This window comes from Amblyomma americanum, chromosome 7, assembly GCF_052857255.1.
Source record: "Amblyomma americanum isolate KBUSLIRL-KWMA chromosome 7, ASM5285725v1, whole genome shotgun sequence".
NCBI lineage: Eukaryota > Metazoa > Arthropoda > Arachnida > Ixodida > Ixodidae > Amblyomma > Amblyomma americanum.
Genome location: NC_135503.1, coordinates 12,307,114 through 12,327,296, shown reverse-complemented (window position 1 = coordinate 12,327,296; position 20,183 = coordinate 12,307,114). Strand labels below are relative to the sequence as shown.

The window sequence follows — 20,183 nt, the reverse complement described above, 5'->3', positions numbered from 1 at the left end:
AACTGTCCCTCTGCATGCTACCACCTGCACATACGTGCTGTTCAAAACTGTGGCAATGTCATGTACAAACCTGACTTTGGTCAGAAGAAACCGAACGTACTCTGCAGAAAGTGCTCATTAGAAGAGAAAAATATGCAGCATTTACAGGTATGTTGAATTTTAACATCCCAAAGCTGCACATATATGCTACGAAGGACACCATAGTTAAGGTCTCCGAATTTCTGAAGTGGGAAATGCCAAATTCCACAGATGCAGAATTAAGAATCTTCGAAATTCCGTGGGAAGCATAACATGGAAAAAAACATGCAAGTTAATTTTCGAACACTTGCCTTGCATGCTTCAGAGGTTCATCATCTGAAATTGAAGGCAGCTGTTGTACCTCAGCATAAAGTAATGTCTCTTGTTTTCTTTACTCAAAGAACGGCACTTGTTTGACACAAGTTCTCCATAACGACTACAATGGAAGTGACTGTTGAGGTGACTTTTTCTATTCTAGCCCAGAAAGACTGGATGTCAAAACGTTCACCCTATTCATCTTGCTTAGAAAAGAGACTGCGAGTCTCCGCCACTCTCACTGGATTTCAGTTCTTAAGCACCTGCCACTCGGCAGCTGGGACTGGAAATTCTTGACTAACTCCAACCATGCTTGCAAACTCAAACCTTTTTTCTGGTAGAAACCTGACCTGCAGCAGATCCTGCTTCAGCTATGGTTGGCCAGAATAGTTTGAGATCTTGTAATATTATTTTATTTCAAAATTTTCCCGAGGTCTCAAACACCACCTTGTGTTGTACTTGTGCAAATAAGGTAAATTAGTCATTTTTCCATCATTCTGTTCCTACTGATGCCCGTAACAACAGTGGTATCAAAAAATGAGAATTAGGCCGCCAGCACAAAATTACGCGAACAACGCTTATGTCTGCGATTTTTCACGTTATCGCGGGAAACTTGGGGCCTTTACCATAGTAGAGGGCTCCGGATTAAATTTTAACTGCCTGGGGTTCCTTCAAGTAACTAAGGGCCACTCCATACCACTTTTGTTCTTAAAAAATATTTACTGTATGATTTTTTGGTGGCTATGGTTTGTTCAGTAGCAAAATGTACATCATTACGGAGGAAATTGCATATAGAAATTAAACTTTTTTTTTCCCCACCACTAAATTGGATGCGAATGCCAGTATAGCCTAGTCTAAAACAAAAAAAAAAATCTGCATCTAATATTGGTCACGATTTCACTACAGTTTGCTTGTGAAAACAGCGTAATTTCAGTACCTGGTTCCATTTTTTTTTTACCTTTTCTAGCTAGCAAATGATCAGTTTCAGTTAGCCATTTTACCATTAGAAGAAGGCAATCTATTGATACAAGGCAACTTCAATTTGTCCTCCGTGTCTGAACATGCACAGACATCCAACTTCAATTTGTCCTCCGTGTCTGAACATGCACAGACATCATGTGGCAAATGGGAGTCTTTTTCACTTTGCCTCCAATGAACTAGGATTGATCCCGCGAACTTGGGCTTGGGAGCCGAACGTCATTGTCAGTGACCCACCACAGTAGGTGAAGTATTTACAGAAATTTATAATGGTATATGTTTTATTATAGCACTCGTGTTTCTATTATTTGGAATGAAGAAACAAGGTGATGTTTTGTGTCCATCACATGTGCCCCATAGCCAATGTCTCGGATGCTTCATATAAGAGCAACCTCTTTCAGTAGAAGCCTCCTGCTGTTTGGTGTCTATGCAAGAATCCTTTTCAATTGTGAAGGAACAATTTAATCACACAAGGCAGCATACAGGCTTTCACCATCACCAGGAGAAAAAGAACAAGCAATAGTTTCACTCCAAGTTGCGTGCCAACATGCTCATTAACGTGTCGTAAATATCTTCCACGTGCAACTCAACTGCAACATATAGTGTACTTTGCTCTTCAAACACTTAACAAGGTTTAGCTAGCTGTGCTAAAATAATTGGCTTGTTGCATTAAAGATAAACACAACCCCTTCACAAAGCAAGAAACCTACCTTTAGACACTTGGGTCAAAGTGTAACATAACTTGTGCATTATGAGCATATACATGTATCTAATGCTGTTGTTTCCAAGCAGATCATGAGAACCATGAAAAATCATTGAGCTAGTAGTGCTGCTTCCTTTGGAGACTGCACTACTTACTAGTGAATAGTGAGCAGCATATAAAAATTACGTCAACATAATTGTGCCACAACGTTAACAAATTCAGTTTGTGTCCTTACAAATACCTATGCTTGTAACAAGATAAATAGATTTAAGTTGTTCGAGATGAACTGCTCCAGCATGGAATATCGGAGCAGTCTTAACGAAAGTGAGAAAAAGAAGCAAAAATAATAAATAAGCACATTCATCACAAGTAATGATGAAGTCTGCACTCACAACTCCACTTGTTTCTTGTGGTGGCTGAAAGGCTCACAGGCTGTACAGTGAAGTGCATATGATACACACTGGAACATACACAAAGACTGCTAAACTATTTCACACGCGTGGTTAGTTTAAAAGCTCCGGTAGAAAATTCACAATGCATGCATGCAAAATCTGAAACACTGTCTTTGCTTGTTCTTCACGTTCTCGGCACTGTTACTAAAAATTTCCTAACAAACTGTCATTAACTATCAACCTGTATATTGCTAATATGTTCGAAACTATCAACATAACCTTATGAAATAGAAGCTAGAGCCATGGGAAAGGCTTACGCATATAACATGTTGTGGAAGTGTTGAAATTTGTAATGGGTTTTCATTGGTACAGTAATTACTTTAAAAATAGGCTAAGTCTGCCTCTGAACAATCACTGCTGGACCATGCCATCATGCAACATTTTATATAGCACCTATAATATGTGACCAATGATCATTTCCTAGGTATGGCGTATGTCACGGCTCAACGACTTTCCGTCATTTTTTTTCTCACCCATGCTTAACATGCACAAAATTCAGTAGTCTTCTCAGACCACTTGGTGCGGAGTATAACAAATAACACACAGTCCTTGGTTAGTGGACAGGCAGTACACAAGCTATGCAGGCAATCCTGCTAGCTAAGCACTGCAAGAGTGTTGCTCTTGCGATGAATGCTGACAAACCACAATGCGTGTAGTAGACATGGTTGCAAAACATTCTTTCAGGCAGTGGTAGTTGTGCAGGCTTTGGGTGCACACGAACGGTCATGCTGGAAAAGAAGAGGGCAGACCGTTAGAACATCACTGTGTCAATAAAAAAACAACTCGTTAAACAGTGGGACATCAACACAGTGTTAGCACTTTGTTTCTTTACAGCATCTTCAGCATGAATCATATCTGAAATGATATATACAAAAATGTGAGCCGCAGAAATTGAGCATTGTAGTCTGAAGAAATTGTCAATGTATAATGCAGAGAAGGGTTGTGAAGTATTCTTACGGGGGCCCTTTCTTTTGGGCCCAATATTGTTAAGATGATGAACCAAGTTTTATTGTGTAGTATGGTGACGAAAGCCAAAATTACATGCCGTAGCCTAAACTGCTGTTTAAGCAACGAAGCTTTCACAAAAGGAAGGTTTCAGAAAGCTGTATATTAGCAGCATGACAGGTGAATGTTAAATATAGTTATCCCCTTTTCAAAAGCTTACACCAGTGAAGGGTGTTTCAGACCTGTTGAAATGCATTTGCATTTACTTGTGTATATGTAACCCTTCCATGAAATGTCTTGTGTTTATGTATACATAAAGAGGAACGTGATTCCGTGTGTGTGGTGTGTGGCTAGAGGAAGCAGCACGAAAAGACTGAGGACAAACACAGAAGTTAGTTAAGACATGCATTTTGGCCTGTTGGTTATCCATGAGAACAGCTAGCACAAAAAACGGGACGAGAGAGCTCGTGGTGTGTCCTTCTCTCGTCCCGTTTCTTGTGCTAGCTGTTTTCATACACCCAGAAGTCAACAACAGCTTGCCGTTACTGGTTCTAAAGCACTGATGGCGGTGGCACCAATGCACACGTCGCACGCTTGTATGCATTTTTAAAAAAAAAAACGTTTAAGTTACACACTGCTCTTACATGCACGAAACATAACAGACCACAAGAAATCATAGTGTGTACATAAAGCTAACGAGAAAGTCAATTTCTTTTTTCTTTTCCTGTCTAAACATCATGGCAGTGTTATTCTTCTTTCTCGGCTCCATCGTCTTCAATGTCTTCCTTGTCACCACTTTGCTCTTCTTCTGCAGGTTCATCTGCAGGTTTCATTTCATCATCAGCTGTTTTCTCTTCATCGCCTTCAGCACCTGGAGCACTGTCAGCATCCTCTACACTTTTACTAGCAGCATCATCAGCTTCTGGCACATCCTCATCCTTTTCTTCAATGTCTTCCTTTTTCTCTTCTTCAAGTGCAGCGCCTTCATCAACTTCGCCCTTCTCATCACCGCCAGCCTCTTCTGCGGCGCCTTCCTGTTTCTGTTCTTTGCTGTCTTCGCCAACTTCCATGCTCTCAACATGATCACCAGCAGGCTCCTCTCGTGAGCCATTCACCATCCCAGCCTCAGCCTCTCCCTCACCTTTGTCACCAGGCATGATAATTGGCTCCAGACCTTCAGGCAGCAAACTCTGGAGAGAGGAATAAGGCAAGCTTGCAAAGACTGGCTGGGGGCAAGATGGATCATAACAAGGTGCGACGTCTGGCTGCTTTTCAATCACCTCTTGCTTTTAAGTCAAATGTAGCCTAACGCAACTACTTTTACTAGATATCCGTGAACCGAAACTCTCGTTAGAGAAACCCCTTTGTAATGCCACAGGTGCTAAGGATGGAAAAAAAGAATAAAACTGAAGCAATATTGAAGACTGCAGCTGAAACGCACATTGTTTCCAGACGAGACAAAGCCAGTTTAACTTGAACTGTGCTACAGATTTCATGCTGATGACGCAGACTACAAAAAAAAAAGACGTAACTTAAATAGTGTGCATGGCAAGCGAGCTAGTAATGTAAAGTTAGAGGATGTGAAAAGAAGCAAGAAATTACTGGCTTCATTTCGTGTTGATATCTCTCAAAAACAGGTTTGACCACATTGCAAATATCTGTGGTACTAAATGAATAAGTTCAGCAGAATGTATTGCAGGTAGCTGAAAATAATGAGGCCTCACACATAGTGCACTTCATACAATTGCGGCACTTCTCTGGACACCAACTTTTATGTCTTCGATGCTTGGCATTTTTATATATACACCTTTCTGACACTAGCTCCATTAGTACAATGCACTCAGATGCCCTTTATAGCTAGCAAATAGCTAACAAATGCAAAACGAACAATGAAACTATAATGCAGCATACCTACAGCACTGGCTGACAGACGAATGCAGAAAGTTCAAATAAAGTAGAACTCCTCTGACATTTTTATTTGCGTCTGGTCCAAAACAGCACTCTAAGTTCAGTGATTTGCTGAACTAGGAGCGTTCAGCCTTAGAGGACCAACAGGCAAACTAGGTAGGTGCAAGATCTAACAAAACTACTTCTGTTTGACACCCTGGAATTCTTACGCTGCTGTTCCTCCTTAAGGTTTCTCCCTGATTAATAGTGTACAGCATAGCATCTAGTGTTTTAGATAGTGTCCATTTTGTGTCATTGCAAACTTTTTTGTTTTCTATTAAATGGTGCTGGTCATGTTTGGACAGAAAAAAAAAATTTTTTTCCACGTGAGAAAAGCAACAGCCGCTATGAAACTTAGAAGGGAATAAGGATACAGCACTGAGCATTTACTGTAAATGAGCATAGCAGGTGTTTCAAAAAAAGCCATTCACTAATTTTTAAAAATAGGCTTTTTGAGGTAAAAATATGGCTTTTGCGGCATAGTAGTACGTTTTGGCGGACGTCAAAAAACAGGTAAATCATGTTAACCCGCAAAGTGATTAACTGAGTTATAATAGCTAACTGATAGGCACATGGTTGCAATTAGAGATTTGTAGCTGGCTGTTAGTAATAGCCATATCAGTTTTTAGAATTTCGAAAATGCAATTACCCTTGGCGCTGTGGCTCGGCAAAATTTGGCTATTTCGACTAGCTATGTGCACTGGAAGGGTTGCTTTGCCTGCATGCTTCTTGAAAGCGCCTGTAGCCAAAATTAGTTGAGCCACAGCGGCGAGAGTAATGTGTTTTCAAAATTCTAATAACAGATATGATTATTACCAACAGCCAGCTACAAATCGCCAACTGCAATCAGGTGCCTATTGGTAATAGTTATAAAGTTAAGTACTAAATTTAGTTAATCAGTTTACTAGTTAACATGATTCCCATTTTTCGATGTCCATCAACACTATTATTACTATGCTGCAGAAAGCTTCTCTTTACCCTATTTTTAGAAATTAGTGATCGGCTTCCCTGAAACACCAGGTATATTATCACAGTGTGATGAGACAGCCCACAAATTCAGAGCATGAGCAAATCTTGTGCAAGCATGCCTGAAGCGTATCCAAGCTGTATTCAATGACTCGTTACTACAGCTCTCTGGGGTCAATGATGACAGTGCCCCATGTCTAACATTTTGAAAGGCTTCGTTTTTTTTTTCTGTTCTGACACGCTGAAAATACTTCAGTATGTCGATGCAGGTCGCTTTATCCGCTAATGTACATCACCCAACAAGAAACTGCCTCTCCTCTTAACGAATGCTGTTACTGGATCACCATGAAAAATTATAAATTCAGACAATAATCTAGATAGCAACTCTGCATGCATTAAATTCCTAAACCATGTTATATACATTAAACAGGGCCTACTACAATCTAGTAAGCACAGATAGGAACTTGCAGTTCATTTTTGTTGACAACAGTGCTTGCTTAAATATTAAGGCAAAATTTGCTTGGGAGACGACGTGTATGCGCCTGCAGCTTTGCCAGAGGCATTAAATTAGCCACTGCATGCACTATCACATTTTGTTCATTCCAGCTAAAAGTACAAGATGAAGGCTTTTTTTTTCTTCAGTGCATGAATGCACACTATGACAGCAAGAGAGATAAAACGTGCTCTTGACAAAAAGCCAAGCACAGGATTAATTTCTGCACAAAAACAAGGAACGAGGCAACTGAGGTAAAGGGTTCTGAATTTAGTAATATCAGTGCCATTCATCTTTGCTGCTCTCAGAGTTTTAACCACTGCTGTTTTTCTTCAACTTCCGTCTTCATTCATTTTCTGTCAATATAGTTTGGGGACCTTTAAAGATATTGTCGGGTCCTGGGAGTTGCTTCCTTTGGTAAACGGAAGATGCACGGCAAAAAAAAAAATTCTAAATGCACTTACTGATCCATTTAGGTTGTACTCTGCAGGGTCCAGCTTAAGGAAAACGATCAACCTGTCTTCCTCCGTAGCCTGGTCAAAATCATCAAAATCCTAATGCAGAGGACAACAGTAATAGCATTAGAATGTGGCATGGTCAAAATTTAAAAATCCCAGAGCAACGAATAACAGCAACAGAGCTACAATGCAGCAGCAGAGCCAAATCAGCAATTGCACTGTTAACATAAGCCTGCATAATAATAATAATAATTGGTTTTTGGGGGGAAAGGAAATGGCGCAGTATCTGTCTCATATATCGTAGGACACCTGAACCGCGCCGTAAGGGAAGGGCAAAGGAGGGAGTGAAAGAAGAAAGGAAGAGAGAGGTGCCGTAGTGGAGGGCTCCGGAATAATTTCGACCACCTGGGGATCTTTAACGTGCACTGACATCGCACAGCACACGGGCGCCTTAGCGTTTTTCCTCCATAAAAACGCAGCCGCCGCGGTCGGGTTCGAACCCGGGAACTCCGGATCAGTAGTCGAGCGCCCTAACCACTGAGCCACCGCGGCGGGGCGCCTGCATAAACACAATGTCGGGTTTTGCAACAGTTATCATTTGGACAAAAGTCACAAGCTTCAATCACAGTAGCTCTACAGGTTCAAGATGCAAACTAAACACAGTGTACAAGGAGGGTTCACTCTTGGTTTATCCTGGCATATGTTTGAACCGATGAGGCACTACTGCAAGTGCTGATTGTAAGAGTGCGCACATTTAGGTTTTAGGCAAAGTAATATATACCTGCAATGAGAGCAATCAGTAAAATAAAACGATCATGGAACTGACTTCAAGTTTTTCAGTTTATGCTCAATGTGGATGGTCACTGGTGTCTTACCCCGCAGTAATCTTTTTCATTGAAGAAATGTGGTGGAAGCGTTGGAACACCATCAACCTTTTTGCAGTGTTCCTTCATAAAGTCCCTCTCTTCTTCCTTGCCAGGTTCAGTGATATCAATAGACTCAAATGGCACCTTTATCGATTCCAGGATCATCAAAGCTCTCTGTTGCCTTTTTTTTACCTGGAAGGGAGAAAGGAGTAGAATCAATCAGTAACCTTAGCCATGCAGGGTAGCTTACACTGTTCAATTCATAATTTGCAGAATTTTAGCAAATTTTGGGTGTGGTTGGTGATGGCTTGTAAAGCAGATATTGATAAAAGGGGCCACAGCTGTGCTGTGTAAGACATCAAATTAATCAAATTAGGATTTTTGCAGTTTGCTTGATGCTGTTCTACCTGGCAAAATAGCCAATCACACTGTCAGATCTCTAAGATGTCTAGCTAGAAGCTATTTAGTTGCAGCTCTACAAATGCTGGCAATGCATCAAGTCCTTCAAATTTCACGCACATTTTACGAGTATATGTTATTTTGCCGCTGAAACATATCATTGCTAAGCAACCATTTTACGCTCTTCTGTTGTCCTTCTCGTGCATTTGATCGCACGTTAAAGTACAAGTGCTCGCATGCATACCATATACCGCATGCATACCATATGGCACGGACAACTGAGCAGCGGTGCATGCCCGTTTGAAGCTGTGCAAACAGTCCCACAAATGACAGGAAGCCACCGAGAGGCAGCGCAAACACCGTGGATAGCTTTACAGCGATATTTATAGTTGACTTTGAAGCACTCAGTTTGAGTGACCGCAAATGCAACCTGACGGCGAGATTTTGCGAGGAAGCCAGGAAACGTAAACGCTGCTCTGTAAGGTCACCGTTACTTCATACCAATCCAGCTCCCCTATCACGCAGTCACGATCGCGCAGCCAGTTAGCATCTTCACAGTAGCAACTCGCTGCTCAATTTCCGACCAACACCGCGGGAGAGAGAATAAAAACAAAAAAGCGGCGCATAGCCCGACTGGCCAGCATTTCAGCGCCGCACTATATTCTGCTGGTTTTTGCTGCACGAAGAAAAAGACGCCCGCGCAGAGGCCAAGAAGAGAAGAGTGCTGGCAGCAACCCATGCGTGCGAGCCTGCGCAATCTGCGAGACGCGCGCAGGGTGGTGCCGCACGCCGCGACCCAACCCCTCCGGCGGACTCGGGGACGCGCCGCTCGTACCGCTATCCTCGGAAACGACACCGCGCTCCGGAAGAAACGCGCCCGGAGTAAACAGGATATGCCGTGAAGGCAGTTGCCAACGGCCCTGTTGCACGGTGCTTCCCGTCTTTACGCCGTTCGTTGTCTGGTGCGACGCAAGCTGTGATCATTTTGCGGTGCGGACACGCTGAATAAGGAGTCGGACTGCCCACCCCGCCGTCCCTCCCTCACCACCTCAGCCGGCGTTGTCGAACGACCTACCTCCTTGCTGGCGGAGATGCAGGAGACGTACATTTTGATCACCATCCTGAACTATCCAGTATGCAGTGCAGGCACTTAGAGAACTCCACCAACCAGCAGTTCTCGCAAACTCCGCAGCAACGGCGACCGGTCGATTTCGCTCGCTGTGCACAGGGGACGTGATCACCGAAGTCTGAGCAGCACTACAAGTTGCCGCTCTCAGCACGGCGCGGAGCAGTTAACAGCGCACACACCTCTCCACAGCGAGCGCCCGCCGACAAAACTGGACGATTCAAGAACAAGCATCACGAAGAAAACAAGACAGGGCATGGCGTCATCGGATCACGTGCTGGGGGTGGGCGGTGCCCTTTCCTGCGACGCGCTCCCGTGGGTTTTGGTTTCTGTTTCGCTCTCGGCTCTTGACGCGCCTCACCCGAATTCATTAATACTCTGTGCCGCGCCCTTGCGCTTTTATTGTTCTCTTCTGCTTGTTACTCCATGTCCCCTCTTTCTGGTTTTGTGTATCCCGGCAGTACGTCGCACTCGAAACCAATGTGGACGAACCGGTGTTAGTCATCACCAAGCGCGCCACGTCATAGCACAACGCGGCTGAGTCGTCGTTTGCGCCTACGGTAAATGGCTCATGTTCACTCGACGCATGTGCGATTATTCCCGTGGTGTGCGAGGAGCGGTAAATATGCGCTCACTCCGCTCTTTCTTGTTTGTGTCCTCACACGTCCCTTCTCATATTTGATAACGCTGTGTGAGTAGCGTATGTGGCGAAACGTCCGCCACATGAATCACTTGTCTATCCCACACATGTGAGCAGTTAATTAGGACAATGTGCACAATTCAGCTTTGTGAGCAAGAAACCTGAAGAGGTTACAAGAGCATATTTCTTTTCTTGAAATTAGAGAGCGCTACATATTTAGACGAATACACAGAAACACCTGACAGGACGGGCAAACAGCGCCCGTCCTTTCACGTCTTTCTGTGTATTCGTGTAAATATGTAGCGCTGTCTAATTTCAAGAAAAGAAAAATGCATCACCAGCTAGCCCAGCAACATGTTTTATTAAGGTTACACGAGGTCATTTTTATCTGAGCTAGCTGCGAGTGACTCCAATTCTAGCTACAGTTTGATCTGTATCGTTAGTGCCCATCGTGAACGGGAAGAGGTTTCCTGTGCGCTTCGATATTATATCGGATTCTAGCTATAAACACGTGGCACGGTTATATATCATTAAGCCTTTCGCCTTCACATTCTGTGGCCGAAATCTCAAAACCGTTTTCACGTCAACGCACGCGGGCAACCCACCAACTCGTGACAACAATCTCAAACCATACTGTATGACTAGATTAGGTAAGAGGTTAGGTTCGATTTCGTTATAAAGAAATAAACACATGGTTACTATCTCACTTTTCGTGAACTGTGTGAACACGTAGCTGACTCATGTAACCGTGAGAGAAGGGATGAAATGGGGAATATGAAAAAGGGAGAAGGAAGAGCACAGTACACATTCAGCCGAAAAAGTTTACGGGGACAGCAAATTAAGTGACGTCACGCAAGCCAGTTTTCCTGAAATTCCCGCTAGAATGAGCAGACGGACATGCTCTATAAAGAAAACGCCGGTATCAATACCAGCAGTGCCACACTACGTTTCTTCCCGAGCACACGCATCCCGTCAATTTCTGCTGCCAACTGTACTTACCAGCTAAACGGGCTGTTGCGATTGGCTCGCGAGCCAGCCAAAGGCGATCTAGCCAGCGTGACGTCAGCTTAGTTGTCGACCAATTAAGACCCGATCTGACGTGCGGTGTGCAGAGCAGCTTGGTTATGAAGCATAGCACACGTAGACACTTCCTCAACTCCTCTGTTTTGGTTTGTTCCCGTTGAGCGCTTCCACGTGCGTGGCTCTGAGAAGGACGCGTCTTCCTTTTTCGCATACAGCACACACATTATTCATAGGCCCAAGCGTGCTGCCCTGCTGCAATCGTTACGCATGACGCAGCGTTCCGCAGCAAAGCGCTTAATTACAAGGCTGGAAATATCAGAGCCGCGCCTGGTTATTGATGATGACGAGGCAGTTTTCGTTGACGTGGGAACTATAGCTTCCTCGAGCGCGACGCAGTCAAAAAGAGACGAGCGCAGTTAAAAGCCACTTGATGGATGATAAATGCGCCGTTTATGCTGCTCCTGCGGAGACTGCCTAATGGCGCGACGGGACTGATCGTAACGGTCCTGAGAGAGCCAGATATCTTGTTCTGAATCAGTGAGTTGATGGATGTGAGCGTGTTTCTACATATATGATATGTGCAATTACACTTCGCCCGGCCTGCAGAGTTTCTTCGTCATTGTGCTCTGTTTTTCCTGTTTGTGATACGCACAGTGAGTGGAACATGTGTGGCGCTAACATGTTTCTTAGAGCCGTCAGGGCGGGTGAAAACTGTGGGGAAACAGCAAAAATGCATATAAATGCATAAATTTTGCTTACGGAAACTGTATATGACATTGACAACTTTAGAAGATTTAAACTGCAGAAGTAAACTGCACATTCTGCAGAATGAGAAAAAGACAATCGGTAGACAACCTGAATTCGTTCCTCATTAAATATACCAGAATGGTCATGTGCCGTAAGTGCTCGTGGCGTTAATCTGGCTGGTGGCCTCAATCACTAAATTATTTACGTGGTTAGTGAATGATCTAATTACTCAGATAGCATGTTAGGGGCTGCGGCTGCCTGATCGAGGAAATCTTCGGCGGAGAAAGGTGTTCTAACTAGCTATCTCTGTAAATAATAATAATAATAATAATAATAATAATAATAATGACGACGACGACGATAAAGCAGTTTGGCATGTCAAAGCGGCCACTTTATGACGGTGACTGTGGCGTTACGGTACGTAAGCTGGCGACGATATGAATTCCGTTAACTTCGGACGGCAAAAAAATTGTGGAAAACAGGATCTGAAAGCTTTTCTGGGGCTGGCCAGCTATAAGCTGGAAAAGTTTAGTTCGGTAATTAAGCTGGACGCGTGCAGTCATAGTTAGAATGAAATGAGCTGGTATGTAATGGATCATGTCTAGCTTAAATAAACTGAAGACTCACTCTTTGGGTCCCAAATAGGGAGGAACTCTTGGGAAGGCGTACTTGAAGGTGAGGAGAAAGGGTGAGTGCTACTTGCACGTGCGATGCATTTTTTTTTTACTTTTCCTGTCCGAAAAGAGCGGGGGGGGGGGGGGGGGGGGGGGCGTTTTCCAGTGCATAATTTCTCTTCTTGGGCGGGAAGAGGGTACCAAATTCAGGCTGCATATTCCTTTCATGCTTTGCGCATAAACAGTTTCAGGTCAGGGAGGATGACGAAAATGCAAAGTTACGTCTTATGTACACTAAAGTGCATTTTTCTTTGTTGATGATAATAATCTTTATGTTCCATGTTATATTTTGTGCATAGAATTTATTCTGTGAAGTCGCCAGTCTCTCTCGTTCGCAGGGTACATTTGCTTTCAGGAGCCACTGCATAAAATTTAAAGACTCAATGACAACTGCGAACCAGGCTCCGAACGCAGGTGTATATGCTCGGCATAGGTTTGTGATACATATACCTCCCTTAGTCCATTCGTTGAATAAAAGTTACTGATGACTATACTGATGACGATCGACAAGCTTATTTTTCATAAGCTAGTTCTAAAATTGCAAAACTGTCCGCCTTTTGTTTGCTTGCTCGTTCTCTCGCTGGTTCTCTCGTTTGTTTGTTGTTCATTGGTCAGTTCGTCATTTGCTTATCTGTTTCACTCAAGAAAAAAAAACGCTGAAATGTTGGCACATGCTTTTCGAACTCATAGGGTACTGCGCATTTCCTTAAGTCCTTGAAGGGCCACAGAAATGTCAGATGAATTAAGGAAACAATTAATTTCGACGCCAAACAAGGGGCGACTCTGCATGCACGCTTCGTCTCGCGCACATGTCTAGTCACCCTAGGCTCGTGTTTTTGTCTCGCTGCAACGCGCACGTCTGCTCGCACAGCAGCGAGCGATACGCCCGATTGACTGCTCCTCCGAGGAACGGCCTTGGCTCGGTGATGCGCTCGATGCGCGCACGGCCGTCCGTTGGACCGAAACCGCTTTCTGCGGTCGCCACCGCGTCGCTTGTTGTCCAATTTCGGTCTCTCTCTCTCTCTCTCTCTCTCTCTCTCTCTCTCTCTCTCTCTCTCTCTCTCTCTCTCTCTCTCCCCTGAGCTTGGCTGGTACGGAAGCTACGAGGTACAACGCTATGCTCTGAAACAAGGGCACAGGGTGGCAGACAGACGCAAGCGCTGTCTTAGAACAGTACATCGAACTATGGAAAGCGGTCAGAGGCGGGGTACAGTTATGTCCTATAGCTGAAATAAAGAAGGAATTGGCGTGGACAGTGCATGCAGAGAGCAGATAATCATGCATGGTCTGTGAGGGTATAACGGAGTGAATCAAGAAAAGGTAAACTTTTGGGTGGGGCGGAGAGTCAGGTGGGTGGTGAGATTGGAAAGTTATAACGAAGAGGGCGACTACAATGTTAATTGAAGATCAATGGAAAAGTTCTTTGTCCTTCTATGCACGGAGTTGGGCTGCTGCTGCTGCTGCTGCTGCTGCTGCTGCTGCTGCTGATGATGATGATGATGATGATGATGATGATGATGATTGTGATGTTTATTGGAAAGCCCTCAAAATAATATACGCCACCGCGGAGGTGACAAAAGAGCAGAATTAATCCCGTTCATTTGCGTCACGCACTACATTCTAGCACCCAAAAATGCTATTTGGAGACAGCGCTATCGAAAAGGGGCCTTTTTTTTTTTCGATAGTGCTAGAAGTGGTGTTCGGACATGTGACTCATACGCGTGCGTGCTGTTTCTCCGGCTTCAGCAATTTCTTTCCTTTTCTGCGACTTTTCACGCTTGGTAATTGAGCTGGCATCCACATTGGCTATACAACGCAACCCCGGTGCCTCACAAGAACACGGCCCAGGCCCAAACTGGTGCTTTTACTGACACCGCGTGGATCTCTGTCATGATACACAGCGGTACAAATATGTCTTGCCTGAACGAACCGCGATATATAGCACGGACACATACATATACCGGTTCTGTACAGCCGTGTTTGCTGTCTTATCGTGTTCCTTGCGGCGAGCGCCGGCACGGCCTGCGAATAACCGTTGTATGAGCGTAGCGCACGCTCGATCACTGCACTATATCAGCGGGAGCTGTCAACATATATACATATATATTAGCCGTACGGCCTGCGCTGTGCGGTAAATTTCCGCGTATGCATGGCTGTGTAAACGATATACCTGTACGCGCGCGCTTCCTGTTCACGACTGAACCGCGGTTAAACGTGCACGTCAACCTGGCGCGTTTGACTGGGCGCCCAGGAAACGCGCTTTGTGTCGCCGATGTCTTTCTTCTTGTTGCCTCTTGCGGCACAGATGCACGTGGCACGCGCGTGACGCTGTGTTCGGCGAAGAAGCGGCGTGGGACGGGACTCTGCGTTGAAACCGTGTCCGGCCTTCTTGGACAAAAAATTTGAATGTTGGAATAACGTAAGGTATACTGTTGCGGAAATATTGAAGGTATAATGTCCATTCGTCTGATGAGTAGCAAAATCTTTCTTTGAAAGTTTTTCCATTGCTGGCACTGAGCAGTTAAGACAGCCATAGAAAACCTATGGAGAACATTTGTGATGATAACTAAGACGTTAGTAGCAAAAAAGAATGCAAGTCTGCCCTATTGAAAAATGTGTATAGGTTTGAATAGGTCGCCGAATAGGATTATGGCACATTCCGTTTAACATTATAGAATTAAGCCTCCAAAGCGACTCAGCCTTTGAGAGACTCCTTAATGGGGGGCTGCGTATAACTTCGATTACCCGTGGTTAATTACCGTGCACTTACATCACACAGTGCATGGAAGTCGTGGGTTCGAACCCGCCCGCTGCGGTAGCACTGGTGGAGGAAAAATGTGAAAGGTCCGTGTATTGTGCGGTTTCAGTGCACGTTAAAGATCCCCAGGTGGTCGAAATTATCCGGAGCCCTCCACTACGGCGTCCCTCATAGACTGAGCCGCTTTGGGACGTCCTTTCTATAAAGCCAAACCAAATGTGCCATAATCCTATTTGCTGACCCGTTCAAGACTATATACATTTTTCAGTAGGGTGATGATGGAAAATCTGCGGATATATTGATTGTTACTGTGAAATTTTGCAATATATGAAAAAAATTGCGTCCGTTAACCTCTTTCGGGTTGAAAAATGATTCCGAAGCGGGCGTATTCTTCCTATGTATGGTCCAAGTTTGCATGCAAGAAGCGAAATTCACCATATAACATAAGCTGCATGCTGACAGAGTATACGCTTAACATGGGTCCCATTCATAAACGGACTGCAACAAGCCGCTCCTTTCATGTGTTCGTAAGAATAGGAGTGTGTACAGTGGACGCCGGTTAACTTTAACTCGCTTAATTGAACATCCGGTTCATTTGAACTGACGCTTTGTATGAGTCAACGCCAAGCGTGTACTAACAAGGCTCTGCTTAATTCAAACTCTGCATAATGCGAACAAACTTTCAGTTGCCTTCGAGTTTAAATCATCTAAAGTAAACTGTATAACACTGCTAGGTGGTATGGCCGGTTAGCATGAGGTCTTGACCTTATAACGGAAGGTTTAGATCTTTTTTTCCTACATAGAACAGTAAGGGTTTCTACATGGTAATAGTCTTCAAGATTGAGTAAATGGTACTGGTCGGCAGTTTTGGCCTTACACTCCTTAATTATAAGTGCTTTCTTTCACATTGAATAATTGAATAATTCTAAAACACAGATCGTGCTGCCACGCCAAGATAATTGCGCGGATTCTTCCGCGTCGCAGTTAGGGCCCCTAGACTGGATTTCAAAGAGATAGCATTTATCGCAGGTAAATAAGTCCATGTTATGAAAAGCCGTGTTGAAAAATCAGACAGGAATGTGGACAGGGTGTGTTAGTAACTGGGTATAATAGTTATGTCAGGAATCGTTTTATTCTGTTCTGTTTCAGATTCATTCAGGCTATCTAAGAATTCATTCTTTCATCATAGCGTTCATCGAGGACAAAAATTTCAGTCTAATCTGGTTTTTATGACCACCGATATCCATTCGTCTAATAATAAACTTTGCAATGTTTGCAACGCTGTGGGCTGGAAGAGACTGAGCTAAAACCAATTGACATAATTATATCATTTCATGCGTTTCACACTAATGCCTCATGTTTACTGTCGGCGGAATGTACAGTGGACTATGCACAGATGCTCCTAGCCGGCACCTAACCTAAAACGTAACGCGTCTGCAATGAATGCAGAGACAAAACATAAATCCATACGAAATGGTATAAAATGCTGCATTCAAACAAGATATTTCCACACGAGGAAAATTTGCGTCCTACGTGACATCTTGCAATTGTTTTTGTGCCATTTCCCGTTCTCGAGAAAATTTCAGAGGTGTAAGCTTAAAAAAAAAAGAAAAAAAACGGATGACCTTTACTAGAAAGCAATGATTTCTCCCTGAACTATATACAGCCTGAGAGACCACGCGAAATTCTCTCGCCCTCAAATTCTTGGGTTCATGAATATGTAACCCGGAGAGCTGGGTGCGTTCATCTGACCTCATGCACATGTGAACGACCGGGTGTCTCCTAATGGCTGTGCAAGCAGTCGTGCTTGTGGTCAGGCGAGCGCTTGTGGATTACGCTTGTTTGATGGGTGTGGATAAGCAGCTTTCAGTGCTCTTCCGGGGTGCGGCCAAAGATAAAGCTGTTTGCGTACACACACATGCACATGTCCGATACGGCACTCTGAAGCGTGCCGACAGAGAGGTCCTGCACCGTGTACACAGTCCTATGCATATAGCTTCGATATCGGCTAACTCGATCTTCTAACCGTTTAGTTTCACAATATTCAAAAATGTCGGCTAGCGTTCATGTTGTAGTTTTTTTTCTCCTGCAGAGAAGAAGGACTTATTTCGGACTGCAGGAAATTGCAGAGCGGCAACTTCCGAGGATGAAGCGGTTGCGCTGAAGGCGCTATATAGCAGATCCAAGTTTTCGCATAGAAGCTGCGAGGTCTGTTTCCGTTTCACCTGGGCGCGCTCCAAGGACGCCGGCTTGTGCCACTTATATATAGGTCCCTTAAATCGGGTCTTCTCTATCTCTTGTGACCCGCAGACACATACCACCAACGATAGCGAAGAGAAAAACGTGAAAACATCAAAAAATTTACAAACGGTCAGATTATCTGATGCACTGACCGAAATTGACATTCGTCCTGTCAGCGTCACATGAATCATATAAAGAGAACCTGGTCAGAACTTCGCATAAGTCGAATAAGTTTTAGATCCCCTTCGGGATCTAATTATCGAGACAATTGCAACTTGCGTTACCGTGAAAAACTTTTGTGAGACGACAGCGGTTATGACTACGACGCCCAAATATATGTCCAGAATCGCGACCGACATGTTTGAGTGGAAGATATGCGCTCTGACAGAGGTGACGGCCCTTCGCGTTCAGCGACAGCATGTTGAGCAGCCACAGTCGATTGAGCCCACTTATATAGCGAACCTGACAGTGCGCGGTTGCGTTCGTTGTATCCGCAGTTCGTAGTAAGTGGACTTCCCATGTTACTTCCAAACATACAGAGTCAGCCAAAAGTGTCGTTCAGTTCTTTAAGAAGTCCGTTATGCGCGTCTGCTTCTCGAAAGCAGACTCTATAAAAACTAGGGCTATCCAAGCTCTCCACCAAAAAGTCATCTCAGGCGACACTATCCGGGCAGCTGCGCCACAAATCCACATGCGTCTGATGACGCGGGTGTTCGACAGCGTCGTCCGTCATTCATCGGCACCGAAACCATTCCTCGAGGTGGCAGTTCTTGTACATGTCCAGTTTATGAATTTTGCACGAAGTATTCAGTGGCAAGAACATTATGGCCACCACAGTCAGAAAAGGCAGCACGCTGTCCAGTACAAGCAGGATCTTACTATACATTTTTCGGCATTTCACTGTCGAACTCAACAAGCCACTCGGCAAACAAGGCGTCTCCATCTTCATTCTGAACTTATGCCTAGTGTACGTGACACATCCGTCGAATAAAAAAAAAATTAAGGATTACGATTTTCAGTAACACGAATGGGCAGCGTAGCTGAGTGGGGATATGCTCGTTTACAGGTCCGATATGTTGCCTCTGGTTGCTGATTGCAAGCACGACGCAACACACACAGATGGGATCGGCTCAAGGCAGCAACCGCAAGCTCCACTTGCCGGGCGCCACTGCTCACTCGGAGCCACTTTCCGCTCGCGCTTCACCATTCCTTCTCATCCTGTTAGAGGCTTCAGCAACAGTCGCCACTCAACCCACAGAACTGACCATGAACAGCTGAGCTGTATAAAAGCTCTGGCGGCTAAGAAATTCAAACGTCCTACGTGTAGTCGGGTTTGTGCAGGCCATGCGGCGGGGCCTCTTCAAATTAGTGTCGAGGTGCTTTTGTGGTATTGGTGACTTGTTTTCGGCACTGCCGGTTTAATAGGTCGCAAGCCTTGTCATATCGATGTGCAATAACTGCCGCGCACCGAAGGAAACAATCAACACTGGTCGTCACGCTTCCTGTCTTTGTTCGGCGCGATGCGTCGAAATGGAAGAGCTGTCACAGTCAGCCGTGCCATGGCATGTATGTGTCAGAACCGGATCCCGTATATACCGACTGCAACGAAGGTTGCACGAGACAGGCGCGCCGTGCACGGGGTGGTGGTCACTATAGCTTTGTGTTATCTGCCTAATTTTTTTTCGCTCACCAACCTTACCTGCTTCCTATTCGCACCACACCTCTCCCACCAATCAAAGCTCTCTCCCTCGCCATACCATACATCTCGTCCAATCTCCAGGAAGAAGACGTGAAAATTTTCATTATCGTCGCCGGCTCTCAGGCCGCAATTGCAGGTCATTCGCACCCGTCCTGCTGTATCTCAAAGCGCACAAGATTGTGTGGCAATGCCAAGAACCGGCCAACGCACTCCCCTCCCCCTTGTTCGCACGCTTTGGGCATAAGCCATGCGCGTCTGTTTCTGGCAACAAGCGCACACTCGCGCTTTCCCGTGAGCTAACCATCTTGGGACCAGGAGATGAAGAAGACGGCCAACTACCAGCAGATGCAAAAAACAACGAGGAAGACGCGCTCCTACACCACCACCAACATCATCATCATCACCCTTCACAGAATCACTGACATACACACTCACCGTCGAGTTCTGCAGACAACAACGAAGAACACTCCCCCCCCCCCCCCCTCCCCCCGCACAAACCCTGTCCGGAGCAGGTGCCACTGCCTGGGGACAGCTCCAAACCCACATCTACCCGAATCCCTAATACAAACCTCTATATTTCCCCTCGCAGTACCCGTCGAGCCCAAACCACGAGGCTGCCCACCCATTCCAAACCGCACTCTCTCCTCTTGGGAAGCTGCCCTGTCCAACTCAGTCCTGCAAGACCAGCAACGGCTGTCATTCCAGTTGTCAACGGCTGTCATTCCAAGCTGTCTG

The 20,183-nt window shown here is 44.9% G+C and overlaps 1 protein-coding gene across 2 annotated transcripts; it reads right to left on the bottom strand.

Annotated features, from left to right (window-relative positions):
- Nucleotides 1–1,750: 1,750 nt before the first annotated feature.
- Sh3beta (SH3 domain binding glutamate rich protein Sh3beta) lies at nt 1,751–9,930 on the bottom strand. Of its 2 annotated transcripts, XR_013307189.1 has the most exons (5): nt 9,616–9,930; nt 8,151–8,333; nt 7,282–7,371; nt 3,930–4,601; nt 1,751–3,849 (listed from the first exon to the last, which is right to left on the bottom strand). XR_013307189.1 is itself a non-coding variant. In XM_077631185.1 (4 exons), the coding sequence occupies exons 1-4, from the start codon at nt 9,658–9,660 to the stop codon at nt 4,158–4,160; spliced, it is 762 nt and encodes a 253-aa protein (XP_077487311.1). In that variant the 5' UTR covers nt 9,661–9,930; the 3' UTR covers nt 1,751–4,157. The 2 variants fall into 2 exon arrangements, 1 of the variants encoding a protein (XP_077487311.1); XM_077631185.1 differs by having other exon boundaries at nt 1,751–4,601.
- Nucleotides 9,931–20,183: the final 10,253 nt, after the last annotated feature.